This window comes from Bacillus rossius, chromosome 8, assembly GCF_032445375.1.
Source record: "Bacillus rossius redtenbacheri isolate Brsri chromosome 8, Brsri_v3, whole genome shotgun sequence".
NCBI lineage: Eukaryota > Metazoa > Arthropoda > Insecta > Phasmatodea > Bacillidae > Bacillus > Bacillus rossius.
In genome coordinates this window covers 45,055,985-45,075,282 of record NC_086336.1, presented here as the reverse complement: position 1 = coordinate 45,075,282, position 19,298 = coordinate 45,055,985, and the positions used below count along the sequence as shown (strand labels likewise).

General features: G+C 41.3%; 1 protein-coding gene across 2 annotated transcripts in view; it reads right to left on the bottom strand.

Annotated features, from left to right (window-relative positions):
• The window catches only part of LOC134534836 (ninjurin-2-like), a 63,184-nt gene that overhangs the window by 18,217 nt on the left and 25,669 nt on the right, over window positions 1–19,298 (bottom strand). For both annotated transcript variants that reach the window (XM_063373461.1, XM_063373462.1), the window contains exon 2: window positions 12,061–12,234. In XM_063373461.1, the coding sequence (XP_063229531.1) occupies window positions 12,061–12,234 (174 nt within the window). The remainder of the gene's footprint in view (window positions 1–12,060; window positions 12,235–19,298) is intronic.

The window sequence follows — 19,298 nt, the reverse complement described above, 5'->3', positions numbered from 1 at the left end:
ACGTCTGCATGAAAAATTTCTAGCGTCAGGAAAATTCGTGGATTCCGCAGCCACATGAACAGGCGACGTTAGCCCGAGAATGCAGAGGATCGTAGCGTATATACCCTGGGGGTCACTGATTCCGCAAAATTTCTAGTCCCTAAAATTTCTAGTTGGAAGTTTTACGTCACGTGGTCATGCGCGCGATATTTTAGAGCGCTCCTAACCACTTGGAATATAATTGGTAGAGACCTGAAAAATTCGCGGATTCATTTCGTGATCGTCTAGAATCCAAAAACGTTTGCCTTTTTACTGCATCAGTGATTGGGTCACAGTTTATCTGAATGATACTCGGCCAATGAAAAACCTTTAACAAAAGAAGTATCGAATCACTAGCGTCCCAGTTAACAGGTGTCACGAGTCAGTAGCCAATGAGCAGATGTAATTTTCCCGCGTGCGTAGATAATCATGGAGTATATCCTACAGGTCATTGAAATCGCGAATTTTTCCGGTCTCTAACAATTGGTCGTTCGCAGATTTTAATTATTTTAGGGGGGTTTGAACCCGCGACCCTCACTATGTGAGCGATAACGTCCACCGAGGACCCGCGACGAGGAAGATAAATTCGAAGAGGCGATCAACGAATCGTTTAGGGACCGCAAAAAAAACTTTGCAGGTTCAGTGAACTCCAGGATAGACTCCACGATCCTCTGCATACTTGAGCAAGCTTCACCTGTCCAATGGCTGCTGACTTGTGAGGCGTCTCACACTGCTTTGATTGAGGATCTCTAATTGGTCTAGAGTACTCCAGATGAACAGTGAACCAAAAGCAGAATCAGCACAAATCATATCACGAAATCAAAAAAAGGAATATTTTCCTGTCTCTACCAATTGCTGAATCAGCTGTTTCAGGTGAATTTTCCTTTCACAAATGACGGACCGTGACGATCACTTAAATTACGGCTTTTTGTTTTAATATGTCCAAACGTTGGGACCTTTCCCTCTTTTGGGAATTAAAGCTGGGGCCAAAAGGGTCAATTCGAGGCCAAATCTTAGCACGTGATGGATGTCTTTTCGTGACTTGATAATAGGTCATCAGCTGTGCCCGTTGCCGCTCTTTCCCTGTCATGCTAGCTGCTTCTCTCTCTCTCCCTCAATTACTCTCTTCAAATCCCCTTTCTCTCTCTCTCTTTCTCTTTCTCTCTAAGAGCGCGGCAGTTCACAGAGGACAGCCGCGTTAGCAAGTCTGCCAGATACCGATCTGTTTTACTGCCACCCCCTACCCACTAAAATGAAAAAAAAAAAACTCGTAATAAATTAATTTTATGTTAATGTGCGTATAAAGTTGTATTTTTAAAATATATATATTAAAAATTAAAGAAATTAATTGGTTGTGTTTTTGTTCCAAAATTATGACTAACAGAACATATATTTTATTTTGAAAATATGTATATAACCTTGAGGAACATTGTTCGGAGAAGCAAAACACATCCAATTGTTTTTTTAGCATAAAAAATTAAAATTAAGTCAGCAGTTGAATGTGTCTGTAATTTTGAACTGTACGATTACCATAATATTATTTTATTATTTTTAATATATTCATTATAAAACATTTATATCAACTGGACACACGCATTTAGCCCGGAAGCAATTGTTCCGTGTAACGTATCCAATTGTATTTTAACGTAAAATATTAAAATTAAGTAAGCAGTTAAATATGTTTTTGATGTAAAACTGAACCATAGCCAAAATATATTTGATTTCGAAAATACAACTATTAAACTTTGATATAAACTGAATAATCATATTATTTTTGCTTATAAGTTACAAAACTCCGTTTATTTTCGTCAATAAATGGCAATGGCGAAAAATACAAAAAAAAAAATAAAAAATCCCATCAAATGCATTCACAGAAAGTCATTTAATTTCAGACAGTGTAGCGAGGATGATATGTGGAACCCAAAGTGAGTTGTTTTCATCTTACACATCATAAATCGTGCCCGCCCTTCTAACTCACTATTGTCCACTAACTATAAGCAATATTTCCATCTAGTTTTTCCAGTTTTTCTTTCCTGTATAGTAGACACCCTTCAACGCAAAACATACTACGAAAATAAGTATTTTCGCTTCTGCAAACTAATCTGCTCTGTGCCACGATTACTAGGGACCGGAAATATTCGCGGATGTATTTCGCGACAAGCTATAATTCAAATACTTATATCTTCAAGTATCTTCTGCTAATGATGACTCTCAGATTATTTGGAGGACTCTCACCCAATGACAAACCGTCAAAGACGAAGTATCGAATCACAGGCAACCTAGTTCAGACGTCTCACAAGTAAGCAGCCAATGAACGGATGACTTTTACCCGAGTTTTAGAGGACTGTGGTGTCTATCCTAGAGGTCAGTTGATCCGCGAATTTTATGGTCCCTACCATTTATGGATATAATTATTTTCCCACATGAATCTTTAATTATTGTTCTTAAACTTTCAAGTCATTTTTATATATCTTTTATATTTTTTGTCTATGAATCGTCGTCAATGAGGTCATCAGAGACATTTGCTCTTGGCATTTTAGTTTAACGGAACATGTGGAAGTAATGGTCATTGGTTTATCAACTGCCCGAGTGCTTTTTAGGGGGGAAATCATGAAAAATACTAAATCAGGATGCGAACCTGGGGTCTTCGTAATACCTAATGAGAGTTCAGGGGCGAAAAGAATAAAGAGAACCAGTGGTACCTATTTTACAAACTGTCACTTGCAAAGTCATCCCATGATGTTTGTTTGCGAACACTGACCATTAAGACACCGGAAAATTTCGCGTATTAATTTCGCGATAAGCTGGAATCCAAACTATGTGTCAATGAAATATCCTAGTCAAAAGGAGCACCCTAGTTTAACAGGTGTCACGAGTCGGTAGCCAATGAGCGGGCGTGGTTTGCCCGAGGGGAGACTATCCCAGAGGTTACTAGAACTGCGAACGTTTCCAGTCCTGACTGTCAAACGCATGAAGTCGTTTAAAGCTGCTGTTGACAGAGTAACAGTGGCATAAGGACACGTAAAGCATCGGTCGAGAACCGTCAAGTCACAGGCCGCTGGCTGTAGCTTGAGATTATACTCGTACTGCGTGACAGAACATTGGTCACGCAGTAACGCACACACACTCTCTCTGCATAATTAATCTGCAAACTCTGGAAATTAAAGCACCGGGCAGGCAGTGCGGCTGAAACTGCTCACACTGGGATTGGAACACTTTTTTTTTTTTCCAAATCTCACTTGTTTATTTCCTTTCACTTGCCCTCAGCAGCGCGTGGGTTTGAGTCCTACCACAATCCCCGCCTAATAAAACCAATTGAACAACGTTTTAGAAGTGACTCATTACTAGAGACCTGCAAAATTCGCGGATTCATTCGGTGATAGGCTAGAATTCAAACACATATACCTCTCAGATAATTTTGCTATTGGCTTACTGTTCATCTGGACGAATCTCGACCAGTTATAAACCCTCAACCAAAGAAGGATCGAATCACAGAGAAACCAGCTGAGACGACTTACAAGTCGGCAGCCAATGAACTTGCGTTATTTGACCGAGTGTACAAGGGTATGTGCAGTCTATCCTGAAGGCCATCGAAACCGCGAATTTATCAGGTCTCTACTCATTACTAGGGCCATGCAGATTTCACGAAAAGATTTTGAGACAAGCTGAAAGTTAAAACACTGTAGCATCGTCTGTGTTTCGTGATTGGGTGAGTTTCTCCCAGATAAATATCGATTGTAACAACACCAATCACTAGAGACCTGCAAAATTCGCGAATTCATTTCGTGATATGCTACAATTCAAATAATTATACCTTAGCGCTGCTTCTGCAATTGGTTCACTGTTAATCTGGAGTAATGATGGCCAATTAGAGACCCTCACTCAAAGAAGTGTCGAATCACAGACACTCGGTCGAGACGACTCACAAGTCAGCAGCCAATGAACAGGTGGCATTTGCCCGAGTTTGTAGAGTGTAGTAGAGTCTATCCTGGAGGTTATTGAATCCGCGAATTTTGCAGGTCTCTACCAATCACAGTGATCCAGTGCGGAAGCAAACGCGTCTTGAATGGCTCGGCCAAATAAGGCAACGACTTCTCTCGCAGATGGACGCCAGTCACAAGGAAGAAACCACCGGTTCGGGTATACCTTGTTTCAGTCTAATAGGTGTGCAGATCTTTTCGCAAAAAATGCCTGCCCCTACTCATTGCTAGGGGCAGGCACTTTTCGCGAGGAAAAAAAAATCTGAACGCGTATTAGACTGCGACAAGGCATACCCGCACCGGTGGTTTATTCCTTGGGATTGGCGGCCATCTGCGAGAGAAGTCGTTGCCTTTAATTTCACCGATCCACTCAGCACGCGTTTGCTTCCGCACCGAATTACTGTGATCGGTGCAAGTAACAATCGACATGTAGCTGGAAGAAACTCGACCAGTCACGAAACACTGACGATGCTATACAGTGTTTTAAATTTCAGCGAGTCTCGATATCTTTTGGAGAAATATGCATGGCCCTATACTCATTACTAGACACCCGGAAATTTCGCGAGTTCAACTAGCGTCAAGCTAACCTTCAAAGCCTTGTGTTTCTTCCAACCAACGTTTGCTTCTACATTGGCTGATTTCTTAGCGAAAAAAAAAATATAATTTTTTTTTTATCTTGTTAATCGGCTCTCTCTGATTGGCTTACTTCTCTCATAACTGGACGTCGTTGGCCCAAGGTCGCAGAGGGGCGTGTCCAAATAACTGCTGTCCGATCATGAACAGCGCATGAATATGAATGTTTGCATTTTAGCTTGCGGCCAAATGAATCCGTGAAAATTTCCGTACCTGTACATTACCATCTTTCTCACAGACATCTACACGTAAACTCTGTTTCACAACAAGAGGCAGTGGGTGGCACTCCGCGGCATGGAACTCCTCGCGGGTCCTTGGTTCGATGCTCAGGTTCCGGCATAACGGACCACGAGACCCGCAGTAGCTACGACGACAGCACAATTTGCGGCACACTGTGTCGCGGCAGTGGCGTAGCTAATGTGACTGGCGCCCCTGGCCAGAACTGAAAATGGCGGCCCCTCTTGGATTAAAAGAGAGTTGGGGGGAGGGTTCAGTAACGCGAAACCGTCGCGGCAGCCTCCCCCCCCCCCCCAAATGTGCTCCGGCGCCCCTGGCGGGGGCCATCCCTGCCACCCGCTTGCTACGCCACTGTGTCGCGGTGTTGTTCTGACCAAGCAAACAGTGTCGGGCACATTGAACTCGGGCTTTGTCGGACGACACCGTAGGGGCGTCGGTCAAACGGACGGCACAATGTCGCCGCGACAATGGCCTCGGGATGAGGACGTGTTCAGGGGAAGGGAGGGAGGGAGAGTTGTTTGACCGATAGCGGGCGTCGTCGACGCTGCCGCAGATCCCAACCGGGACATTGAGGGCCCGTCCTGCAGTGGCGCGGGAACGGAGACGGATGTCCCGAAAAATTTCACTAATCCCGTCTGCTACTTTCACAAAGCACGGAAAAGAAACGAATGGCAACCAACCAGATTGCATCTCATGGTACTAAATATTAATTTAATTTTAAAATATTAATGCTTCTGTATTACGTGGCACGGGCAGATTTTAGATGTATAACAAATAGGGACCTGAAAAATTTTCAGTTTCAATGACCTCTAGGATAAACTCAATTGTCCTACGCATACTAGATCAAATGTCACCTTTTCATTGGCTGCTGACTTGTGAGACGTCTCAACTGGGTTCCTCGCGATTCGATACTTCTTTGGCTGAACGTCTCTCATTGGGACAGAGTCCACCTGATAAACCGTCAGCCAGTAGCAGAAATATCGCACAGTTTTGTGTATTTGAATTTTAACCTATCGCGAAATTAATCCGCGAATTTTTCCGGTCACTAATAATAAAAATAAACCGCCAAGAAAGAGTATAACACCAGATATCCTTCTACTTGAAACCATTTTTAACGTATTTAGAACACAAATAAACAAAAAAAACACGCGGCAAAGTACTCGGCTTCTATTGGTTGCACGGAGCAACATGCCCGGAAGATCTCAGCATGTGTAACTGTGTCTGTGTTTCGTGATTGGGTGAGTTTCATTCAGGTACATGTTGATTATTACAACACCAATCACAGTAAATCAGTGCGGAAGCAAACTCGTCCTGATGAGTGGCTCGTTCAAATAAGGCAACGGCTTCTCTCGCAGACGGACGTCAATCTCAAGGAAGAAATTGCTGGTGCGGGTATACCTTGTTGCAGTCTAATAGGCGTTCAGATTTTTTCGCGAAAAATGCCTTCCCCTACGTACCTCTAGTCATTAGGTATAGGTGCAGTGCATCCGGAGGGGATAGAGGCGCCACGTTAGTCATTATTTATTATTAATTACTTATTATTGACAAGTTAAATTTCAATTTTGACATGTCAGGTGAAGGTGGAAATATTTGTGAAGTTGTCGGAAAATTACAACTTGTCCACCCATACGTGAAAACACCCGTATTTTCTTTTTTCACTGTCAAAAAAAATGTAAAGCGCTGATACCCGAAACTCTGGACACCATAAATTTATCGTTACCTTCGTAAATTTGCGGATACTAAGTTATCTTCGAACATGAATCAACAAGAGAAATATTATTATTTAATCAAAATTTTCAAAGACTAATTAAGACTTCTGCAAAAAAATATATTTTACCTTAGTGTTTATCCTGTTCCTAACGGAAAAAAATTGCCCGGAATTTTAAATACAGTAATTTTTTTTTTTTTTACGAAAACACAGTTATCTGAAATTTTGAAGAAATCTTGGTTTATATGAGTCCGTAAATTTACTGAAATTTCTAACAGTGTAGGGTCGAACAGAACGGGCGCGGTTGAAAGCGAGACTGCTAACCGAGCCGGTACCGAAGCCTGCGACATTCTTGTTTGCCGACACGGTCGTCATGGCGACCGGCTGTGGAAAAGCTTCCAGGGGCCAAGATTATCGACTTATCGACTGGGACCTCTCCTGCAATAAACGTGTCGTTGACGATGAGGAGAGAAGGGGGGTAAGTCGGCCAGGTGCGCGGTGTCTTCCAATCGATTGTCGACCCTGACCTCTGGGAAGAATCGATCATCGAAATTCCCGTTAGTGAATCGTTCTCGGAACGTCAGTAATAAAACTTACGCGCTTTGGAAGTTATTCCTTCAGTGAAGATGTCGTGCCCACCGATGATAAAACAAAAAAATAATCAATAATAGCTAAACTGTAATATGTACTTCATTTTTATGGCAAATAAAAAAAATTATACGCACGTATTTTTTTGTTCAACTTAAGTAAATGTAAAATTAAATTAACATTGTTACGATGAATGAAAATAAAATTTTCTTTAATGCGCTTAGTTTATTTTGACATTAAAATTCCCTTGAGATTACGACAGTTTGGCTTGAAACACAAACTTATCTTAATAAGAATAGTATTAACTTTTTAATAAAGAAAGTTATTGTTTTTACTGTAGACTAAATTCGCATGTAAAATAGGACAAATTTTTGGCAGCAACATAACTATGCAGATGTTCATATTCAAGCAAACCCTTTGCTGTGGCAATGAAACTGATTTTAAGGTGAAGCAACTATAGTTAAAAGTGGGATTATCTCGAGAATTGATTCAGATAGTTGACCAACGATTACTAAGATTACATTGTAACTCACTGCAGTTTAAAATAATTTAAATTACACATCTTTTTCAGTTTTTTTTATTTTTGTTCTCATTTTATGTTTCACCGATTCTTATGGTTGGAATGTCTCTCGTTCTCTTGGCGTATGCGTATACGTGAACTAACCGTAACGCAAACATAACTAACACAAACGTCGTTGCTGAGTTGGCGTAATTGTAAGTCACTGGCTTCGTAATTGCAGAAGACCCGGGTTCGATTCGAGGTCTCGCCATGAAGATTCCAGTTTCCCAAAGTTTCTCTAAATCACTCTTACTTTACCTCCGACTGATTACTTATCTTTTTTTTATATCGGCCATTTTGACGTGTTGCAGTTTCTTATAAGCCATTTCAATGCCGTAGGCACAATTTTATTTTATTTTAGTGCTTCTGCTATTAATGCATATGGTTAAACTCTAGTAGTGTTTGTGTTTTTAGAATTTTAAAAATAAACATTTTTTTTAAATAATTGTAAAGTATTTATTATGAAACTAGTTTTTAGAAATATTTTTGTAATATTTCGGGGGGATGTTTGACTCCCACGTTGGCGATGAAACGCAAAAGCCTATTTAAAACAATCAATCATGTCACACTGGTCAAGGAAATGCATTGTACTTAATTTTCTTTTTTTCGGTTCTGCAAACACTAGCCAAAATTTTGACAGGTCACCCGTCCAAAAACTACCAATATTCCGCGAGAATATGCGTTTGAAATACGCGTTATTTTCTGGTACCAGGCTGGACTCCACTCACTTGTACAACTTGCACTCTAACAACTCCTTTGATGATGGACTGGCTGCCACAATTTACCGTCTTATAGGATTGAATGTGGTGGGCTCATACGAGTTCAGGTATGTTAGGGGCTTGTCGAGCTACCCATGATTCAAGACCCGAAAAAAACGCGTTATTTTCTGGCACCAGGATGACCTCCACACTATTGTACACGAATAAGCGGGTGTCTATTGTCCGCTGGCTGCTGCCACATTGTACCTTCCGGCCGTATTGCCTGTGATTGGGTCATTTGAATTCTGTAAATGTTGCTATTGGTATCTTTTTCTTTTGGGGGCAGGTAAAAACTACCTGCGGTACAATGAGGAAGCAGTTCAAGCGTATCATGGTATGCAGACCAGAAACTCTCACCAATAGATATCAGAATATATCAGATCTCCACCCATGACCCAATGGAAATGCCGTTCTAACATATAGATACATTCCAAAATGCTTTCAAATAATAAATCTAACAATCCCAGTCTCTACTGGTGTGGTACCTAAAGATAGGAAAATTCGTGGATTCATCTCACGACAGACTATAGAATTAAAATACCGATACCAGTGCGCTGCTTCTGATATGGGCTCGCTGTTTGTCAGGAGCGTTCTGGGCCAATGAGAGACCCTCAGCCGTAGAAGTATCAAAACACAGGAATACCTACGCCCTAAAATATTACCACCTTACATTTACGAAGAGCGCTGGTTACAAATTATCCAGGGATCTTCGTAAATTGTATCTTCATCTCCGAGGATTCACGGGTACTAAGTTCATTCACTTCGAAAATTAATCCACAAGAATTATCTTGGCACACAAGCAAAACTCTCGAAAACTGGTTAAGACTACGTACTGCAAAAACTCAACTATTAAGGACTGGAAAAAATTCGTGTGTTTGCGGACTTCTGGTATAGACTCCACAGTAACCTTACACACTCGGGTAAAAGTCGCCTGTTCATTGGTTGCTGACTTGTGAGACTTCTGAACTGGACTGCTCGTGATTCGATACTTCTTTGTTTGCTAGTTTGTCATTGGGCGAGAGAGTCTCCCAAATAATTTGTGAGCCAATAGCAAAAGCAACTTGAAGGTTTGAATATTGGTTATCGCAAAATTAATTCGCGATTTTTTTAGGTCTCTACCAATTATTTCTCCTGCGTGTGTGTTTCTCCTGACTATGCCTTCAAACAGAACTTGTAATCCGAAATACGGCACAGTTTCTACGAAGAAAACGTTTTCTGAAATGACGAAGAACTCTGTTTATTTAAGGCGATTCCTTCGTTGGAAAATCCGTAAATTTAATATAAATTATAACAGTGTAGCTGAGACAACTCACAAATCATCAACCAATGAGAAGGGTACGTTATCCTGAGTATGCAGAGAACTTCGGAGTCCTACCTGGAGTTCATAGAAACCTAGATTTATTCCAGTCGCTACCCATGACTAGAGACAGGAAAAATTCGCGGATTCATTTCACGATAGTCTAAAATTCAAATACATATACGTACATTTAAGCTGCTAAATATATTGCCGTGTTACAGTCTAACAGGCGTTCAAATTTTTTTTCGCGAAAAATTCCTACCCCTACTTATACCTAGGGCCATGAAAATTTCGCGAAAAGATCCCGAGAGTAGCTGGAAGTTAAAACACTGTAGATCGCCTGTGTTTCGTGATTGGGTGAGTTACTTTGAGGTGCATGTCGATTATTACAACAACCAAACACAATAATTCAGTGTGGAAGCACACTCGTCCTTAGTGGATCGTGCAAAAAAGGCAACGACTTCTCTTACAGACGGCCGCCAATCACAAGGAAGAAACCGCTGGTGTGGGTATACCTTGTTGCAGTCTAGTAAGCGTTCAGATTTTTTCGCGAAAATTTCCTGCCCCTACTTATACCTTCAAGTTGTCTATGCTAAGGACCCACAGATTATGTGGAGGACTCTACCCCAGTGACAGACCAGCAACAAAAGAAGTATCGAATCACAGGCAAACCCAGTTCAGACGTCTCACAAGTCAGCAGCCAATTAACCGACAAATTTTACCCGAGTTGTGGAGGACTGGGTGTCTATCCTACAGGTCATTGAATCCGCGAATATTTTCAGTGCCTAATGATGAGTAGGGAAAGGAAAAAGAATAGCAATTTCAGTGACCTCTGGGATTGACTTCACAATCCTTTGTGTACTCGGGAAGATTACACCAGTCCATTGGCTACTGACTCGTGAGAACCGTCAACTGGGATGACTGTGATTCGGTACTTATTGAGTGTAATTAAATGATAGAGGATGGAAAAAAATTGCGGATTCACCTCACGGTAATCTACAATTCAAACACATGTACCTTTAGGCTGATTCTGTAGTTAGCTCACTGTTCTTTTGGACGACTCTGGGCCAATGAGAAACCCTCAACCAAACAAGTATCCTACCACAGGCAAGCCAGTTGTGACGATTCACAAGTCAGCAGCTAATGAACTGCCGTTTTTTTCCCGAGTGTACAGAGGACTGTGTAGACTATCCTGAAGGTCATCGAAACTGCGAATTTTTCAGGTCCTCTATTCATTGCCTCAGAGTCTTCATATCAACTGCGGCTAGACCGCAGAATCAGGAGAAATTTAAATGGGTTTGGATCCTAGCCTATTACGAAATAATTTCACGAAATTGTCCGGGGTCTCTACTGACGGGTAGGGGCACGCATATTTCGTGCAAATATTCGGAGATTAGCTGAAAGTTAAAAACACTGTAGCATCCATCGTCTGTGTTTTTCGTGATCGGGTGAGTTTCACATGTTGAGTGTCACAACACCAATATCTCACAAGTGATTCAGTGCGGAAGCAAACGCGTCCCGAGTGTGGTACGATCAAACAAGGCACGAACGACTTCACTATCACAAGGAAGAAACCGGTGGTGAGGGTGCACCTTGTCGCGGTCTACCGAAGTTCAGAAAAAAAAAAATTCGCGAAATTTTCCGGTCTCTGCTGATGGGTAGGGGGCAGGCATTTTTCGCGAAAAGATCTGAACGCTTAATGGACTGAAACAAGGTATACCCGAACCTGTGGTTTATTCCTTGTGATTGGCGTCCGTGTGCGAGAGAAGTCGTTGCCCTATTTGACCGAGCCATTCAGGACGCGCGTTTGCTTTCGCACTGAATTAATAGTGTTTGGTGTTGTAACAATCGATGTGTGCCTGGGAAAAACTCACCCGATAACGGAAACACAGACGATGCTACAGTGTTTTAACTTTCAACCAGTCTCGGAATCTTTTCGAGAAATCTGCATGCCCCTGATGATGGGTAGTGACCGGAAAAATTCGCGGATTAATTTCGCAATAGGTTAATATTCAAATACATAAAACTGTGCGATATTTCTGCTACTGGCTGACGGTTTATCAGGTGGACTCTGTCCCTACGAGAGACGCTCAGCCAAAGAAGAATCGAATCGCGAGGAACACAGTTGAGACGTCTCACAAGTCAGCAGCCAATTAAAAGGTGACATTTGATCTAGTATGCATAGGACAATTGAGTTTATCCTAGAGGTCACTGAAACTGCGAATTTTTCCGGTCCCTGCTGGATGGGTGTGCAGCACACCTCGTTGGCGGCGGGCTCATACCTGCAGGATGATGGAGACGGATATGAGCGCCACCATGAGCGAGTAGAACTCGTGCTTCTCGCCCACTTGCAGCACGTACTTGAGCTGGCTGGCGTTGGCCGTGAGCAGCGCTATGTCCAGCATGCCCTGCGCGATCGTCTTCTTGGTGGCGTAGCTGTTGGCGTCCAGCGGCTTCTGCAGGCACACGCACAGAAAACAACAAATAATAATCTCCTGTGCTTTTTATTACAGAATAACCCTTTTGGAAACCTTATGAGTAGTATATAATAGGGCATCCGAGGACATGGCGCTGGCGCGTGGAGCCGAGAGCCGGCTCCGCCATATTGGATTGTGACGTCACGGCGGCCATCTTGGAGGAGTGTAACGGGACACAGCGTAACGGGACAAGTTTGACCTTGACCTTTGACCCTCCAAATTCGCCAAAATTGGGCAAAAATTGCCCAAAATTCCTCAAAATTCGTCAAAATTTCCATTTCTGTGAAAAAAAATTACGCCAAAAAATCTCAAAAAATTCCACAATTCAAAAATTCCCGTTTTCGAGAGAAAAATTCCCGTTTCGAGGGAAAATATCCCGTTTTTAGTCCTTAAAAATCCCAGCGGCTAGAAATGTCCATATGTAGGCTTAAGCATCCATGTCTACAGCCTACGATAAGCCTCTGACGTCATCATGGATTATGACGTCACCGTTGCAATTTCCGTTACGCCCGCCATATTTAACTTTTTTATTTATTATCCGATTTTAATGAAATTTTTTTTAAAAATTATAAAAATATTCATTTAATAAAATTTTAATAAAAAATATTTAAAAACAAACATTTACGACACGGAGTTTGGAGTCCTCGGTTCGAACCCGACGAGAACAAAAAAAAAAAAAATGGCGACCGATCCTTCCCCCCGCGGTGGCTGCATGCATACTGACTCCCACCACTTTTTTTCAAAGCATATATATCGTCAGGTAGTATGACGTCATGTCCGACATCTTGTCCTCGTCTGCTGGAAGCCATCATCAGTGTATCGTCGGCGAGAGTGCGCTGACGCCATGTTAGTTTAATTCTTATCCGCTAGAGTGCAGTAATCATTTATTATTGCTGTGACACCCGACATCTTGTCATTTGGCCGCCATCTTGAAAATCCGTAATTATTTAGCTAGAAATTCGGGAAAAATTCCAAAATTCATTAAATAAATTTGTAATCTATATACTGATTGATTAGGTCGACTAAGGTCCTTGGTACGATCTAGGACGATGCAAAAAAAAGGAAATATAACATCAATTTAACATAATAGTAACAGGTTCGAAAATAAAAACACTGCAAGTTCTTTTACAAACATAATATTTATTACATAATTTCTATTTTACTACAGGATCACCTGCGAAGGTTAGCAATCTTACAAACATTTAGGTCCGCATAGGCGTGAAATGACTAATTCTTAGCTCCAATCGGTTTATACAAGACAGAGTCCAGCCAGATCCTTTACAGACATAGTCCTCCTCTTCTTGACAGAGTTTCTGGATACCTTGTTTAACAGTTTGCTTGATATCGTTAGAACTGTAAATTACTGCAGCCGATGTCTTGAATGCACACTTCTTCACTTTGTCATCGAACGGATAAGGCTTTCCATATATACAGTCCAACCACAAGTTATATTTCAAAGGTCCGTTTGTTGCTACGTCATCAGTAAGCTGATTGATTATGTCCTGTCTGATATCATCAAGAAAATTACAAATGTCCTTTGACTCACTTAACGTACTTGGATAATAGTAGTCTTTCAATGTTCCACGAAATGCAGACTGCGCCAAGTAGAAGCCATTATCGTTCACTTGTAATGCTCCGATCACAGTCTTATGTTTATTTTCATGTTCAGATGCCACAGCAATCGGTTGCTGCACATCAGTTTTTTTACTTGTACGCTCACGAGTCACCAATCTAAACTCAGGAGTCGTAATTGCTGCAGGTAGTTCAGCAGTAGGCGCACGGACTTCACCTTTACAGTTTATCGAATGTTGGCGCAAATTATCAATTCGAGTAAACCATTTATGACACTCGTCACAGCGAAACTTCATGCGAGAAGGATTCTTCGTACATTTACTCCTCTCATATCTCCGTACATCATGTGCAAATGCAAACGTCATGTCGCAGTAGCCACAAGGATGCCTAGTTGAAGACAAACCCGAACCAGATGTCGCTGTTACTGCAACTGAATCATTTCCAGGCATACTCTTATGCACATCAATGCATCGTTGTTGTATAGAAACCTTTACTTTCTGCCGCACTGCAGGTCCTTTACATGTCTCCAAGTGATGCTTCAAATTAGCATTTCTTGTAAATTGCTTGCGACACTCAATACAACCAAACATTTTACGATAAGGGTTCTTGGCACATTCTCTCTTCTCGTGTCGACGAGCATTGCTGATGTTTGAGAAAATCTTGTCACAGTAACGACATCGATGTTCGTTAGTTGACGATTCGCCATCCATTGAAGTCTCCATCGAGGGCGAAACAACGTTCGTCGAGGTTTCCTGTACAGTCAGCACTACCGGCATTAAAGTCTCTTCTGCTGGTGGTATCACATCTGTTGAAATCCCCTCCAATGTTGACGTCATCGTTACCAACGGGATCTGCTCCAACATCGTCGGCGCCGACGTCATGGTTCCCGTAGTCGATGGTACATCCTCCATCGAGTACGACGTTAAAATCGGTAAAGATGCCATCGAAGTCTCAAGAACAAGCAATTACACGTCTAATGCACCAGAAGAAACAAACTAGGTGATCCGTACACCGTCGACGGCAGTAACAAACTGAGCGTCCTGATGTCTAGGACTCGCTTATATACATGCACCGGATGGAATAATACGCTAGTCAAATCAAGAACAATTTATTATAATACTAGAGTCAAAACAACATTAAAAAAATAGAAGCACCATCAAAAAAAAAAAGGAAGCACACTTGGAAGCACCGACAACGAAAAGGCAGCACATTTGGAAGCACCGACAACGAAAAAGGCAGCACCATCATCGAAAAGGTCGCACATTTGTCATTGGCTCCAATATTCATTGGCTCCAATATTCATTGGTTCCATCAGTCTATTGATTCTATCAGTCTAGTGACTCCAACAGTCATTGACACCAACGGCCTTTTTCTTCATCAGCTCTAATGATATTTGGCTAGAATGCTACGAGTCTAAGAGACCATGAGGCTACAATTCTACGAGTGTACAAGACTCCTCCAACTACCTTCAAGTGTATAAAGCTCCAAATGCTCCAACAGCTCCAACACGCAATGTACGCGCAATACATGCAATTTACACGCAATAAATGTAATGATTACACAGTACACACACACAGGAAACGGAACGTACACACAGTACACACAGGAAACGGAACGTACACACAGTACACACAGGAAACGGAACGTACACACAGTACACACAGGAAACGGAACGCACACACAGTACACACACAGGGAACGGAACGTACACACAGTACACACAGGAAACGGAACGTACACACAGTACACACAGGAAACGGAACGTACACACAGTACACACAGGAAACGGAACGAACACGTAATATTCACACAATTGACACACAGTACACGCAGAGTACACGCAATTTACGCAAAGTACACCCAATGTACGCAATGTACGCAATATATATGTAATGTACACACAATGACTATGCTTCGTTCGCGCAGGACAAGCATTTAATGAAAACGAAGCACGTTTGGACGGAAATTCTATAAAACGAAAGCTCATTTAACGAAAAGGAGCGCATTCTCTCGTTCATTCAACTTGGTAGGATACGATCTTCAATGATAAGTTAGGATATAATCTCTCCATCAGTCTATGAATCCAACAGTTTATATTTCCATTAGCCATCGACTCCAACAGTCATTGACTCCAACAGTCATTGGCTCCAACAGTCATTGCCTCCAACAGACATTGTCTCCAACGGCCTTTTGGTTCATCAGCTCCAATGATATTTGGTTAGAATGCTACGACTCTAAGAGACTATGAGACTACAATTCTACGAGTGTACAAGACTCCTCCAACTACCTTCAAGCGTACAAAGCTCCAACTACTTCAGCAGCATTATGTTATAATAGTACAAGGCTACTTGACTACGAAGCTACAAGTCTACATGGCTCCAATTGCGGCATCTGTCTTCGTCTGAATTTTCTCTTTGACTCCAACTCCGCCCGCCAGCATCTCTTCGATCTGCACCTCGATTATGTTATAATAGTGCAAGGCTACTTGACTACGAAGCTACAAGTCTACATGGCTCCAATTACGGCATCTGTCTTCGGCTGAATTTTCTCTTTGGCTCCAACTGCTACAGCAGCATTATGTTATAATAGTACAAGGCTACTTGACTACGAAGCTACACATCTACAAGGCTCCAATTATCACATCTGTCTTCGTCAGCATTTTCTCTTTTGCTCCCACTGCTCCAACAGCATTATGTTATATGATTCCATGGATACTTTGTTACATAGCTACAGGTCTACGAGGTTCCAATGCATCATGTTTACGAAGCTTCCAGAACACAGGGTTACGAGACTGCGAGGCTACAGGACTACGAAGCTTCCAGGACACGAGGCTACATGGCTACGAGACTACATGACTCTAACTGATTACAATAGCACCACTCAGTGGTGAGAGTTAGGTTATCTCATGCAAAAGTACTTTATGCATGTAGTTCTGCTTTTCAACAAAGATGTCGCCACATGTTGCTTGCAGGTAAATAATACTTAGTTCTTTTATGCGGGATGCGGGATGCTCACTAACGATCGCAAAAGAAGGATGGCTTCGCTAGACTCCAAGGAAAAGGAAGTTCGTCTTGCATGTTGGTGCTCCACAGATGTCTCATGACGTAATATTAATTTGACTGAGTAATGATATTTGTCAATTCCACCTGATAAAAATATTGCAAGTTTTGATTTAGTAGCAGAAATTATCGAATTAAATGTAACTCCAATTAAAATGACATGTCTCAATAGACAAAAAAAAATCCATGCAGAGAGTGGTTCCTCAGAATAGTCAGAAACACTTGAAGAAACCACAGGAATGATTGCAAGAACACGGGAAAAACCATCAAATTATTCACATTAATAATCAGGAGCACACGGAGAAAACCATCATAATATTGGCAAGAATAATCAGGAGCACACAGAGAAAACCATCATAATATTGACCAGATTAATCAGAAGTACTCGGAGAAAACCACCACATGTTTTCCTTGATATCATAAAATTACAGGAAAAAAAATATTAAAAAAAATAAAAATAAATTAATAAAAAAATTAAAAATAAAAAAATGCATAAACAGTTTCTGCTAGCTTGTAAACTTATCATTGTTGAGCAAAGATAGAGTTTTTGTACAAGCCAGAAATTTATGCATTTTTTTATTTTTTTTATTTTTTTATTAATTTATTTTTATTTTTAAATATTTTTTCCTGTAATTTTATGATATCAAGGAAAACATGTGGTGGTTTTCTCCGAGTACTTCTGATTAATCTGGTCAATATTATGATGGTTTTCTCTGTGTGCTCCTGATTATTCTTGCCAATATTATGATGGTTTTCTCCGTGTGCTCCTGATTATTAATGTGAATAATCTGATGGTTTTTCCCGTGTTCTTGCAATCATTCCTGTGGTTTCTTCAAGTGTTTCTGACTATTCTGAGGAACCACTCTCTGCATGGATTTTTTTTGTCTATTGAGACATGTCATTTTAATTGGAGTTACATTTAATTCGATAATTTCTGCTACTAAATCATACCTTGCAATATTTTTATCAGGTGGAATTGACAAATATCATTACTCAGTCAAATTAATATTACGTCATGAGACATCTGTGGAGCACCAACATGCAAGACGAACTTCCTTTTCCTTGGAGTCTAGCGAAGCCATCCTTCTTTTGCGATCGTTAGTGAGCATCCCGCATCCCGCATAAAAGAACTAAGTATTATTTACCTGCAAGCAACATGTGGCGACATCTTTGTTGAAAAGCAGAACTACATGCATAAAGTACTTTTGCATGAGATAACCTAACTCTCACCACTGAGTGGTGCTATTGTAATCAGTTAGAGTCATGAAGTCTCGTAGCCATGTAGCCTCGTGTCCTGGAAGCTTCGTAGTCCTGTAGCCTCGCAGTCTCGTAACCCTGTGTTCTGGAAGCTTCGTAAACATGATGCATTGGAACCTCGTAGACCTGTAGCTATGTAACAAAGTATCCATGGAATCATATAACATAATGCTGTTGGAGCAGTGGGAGCAAAAGAGAAAATGCTGACGAAGACAGATGTGATAATTGGAGCCTTGTAGATGTGTAGCTTCGTAGTCAAGTAGCCTTGTACTATTATAACATAATGCTGCTGTAGCAGTTGGAGCCAAAGAGAAAATTCAGCCGAAGACAGATGCCGTAATTGGAGCCATGTAGACTTGTAGCTTCGTAGTCAAGTAGCCTTGTACTATTATAACATAATCGAGGTGCAGATCGAAGAGATGCTGGCGGGCGGAGTTGGAGTCAAAGAGAAAATTCAGACGAAGACAGATGCCGCAATTGGAGCCATGTAGACTTGTAGCTTCGTAGTCAAGTAGCCTTGTACTATTATAACATAATGCTGCTGAAGTAGTTGGAGCTTTGTACGCTTGAAGGTAGTTGGAGGAGTCTTGTACACTCGTAGAATTGTAGTCTCATAGTCTCTTAGAGTCGTAGCATTCTAACCAAATATCATTGGAGCTGATGAACCAAAAGGCCGTTGGAGACAATGTCTGTTGGAGGCAATGACTGTTGGAGCCAATGACTGTTGGAGTCAATGACTGTTGGAGTCGATGGCTAATGGAAATATAAACTGTTGGATTCATAGACTGATGGAGAGATTATATCCTAACTTATCATTGAAGATCGTATCCTACCAAGTTGAATGAACGAGAGAAGGCGCCTCCTTTTCGTTAAATGAGCTTTCGTTTTATAGAATTTCCGTCCAAACGTGCTTCGTTTTCATTAAATGCTTGTCCTGCGCGAACGAAGCATAGTCATTGTGTGTACATTACATATATATTGCGTACATTGCGTACATTGGGTGTACTTTGCGTAAATTGCGTGTACTCTGCGTGTACTGTGTGTCAATTGTGTGAATATTACGTGTTCGTTCCGTTTCCTGTGTGTACTGTGTGTACGTTCCGTTTCCTGTGTGTACTGTGTGTACGTTCCGTTTCCTGTGTGTACTGTGTGTAC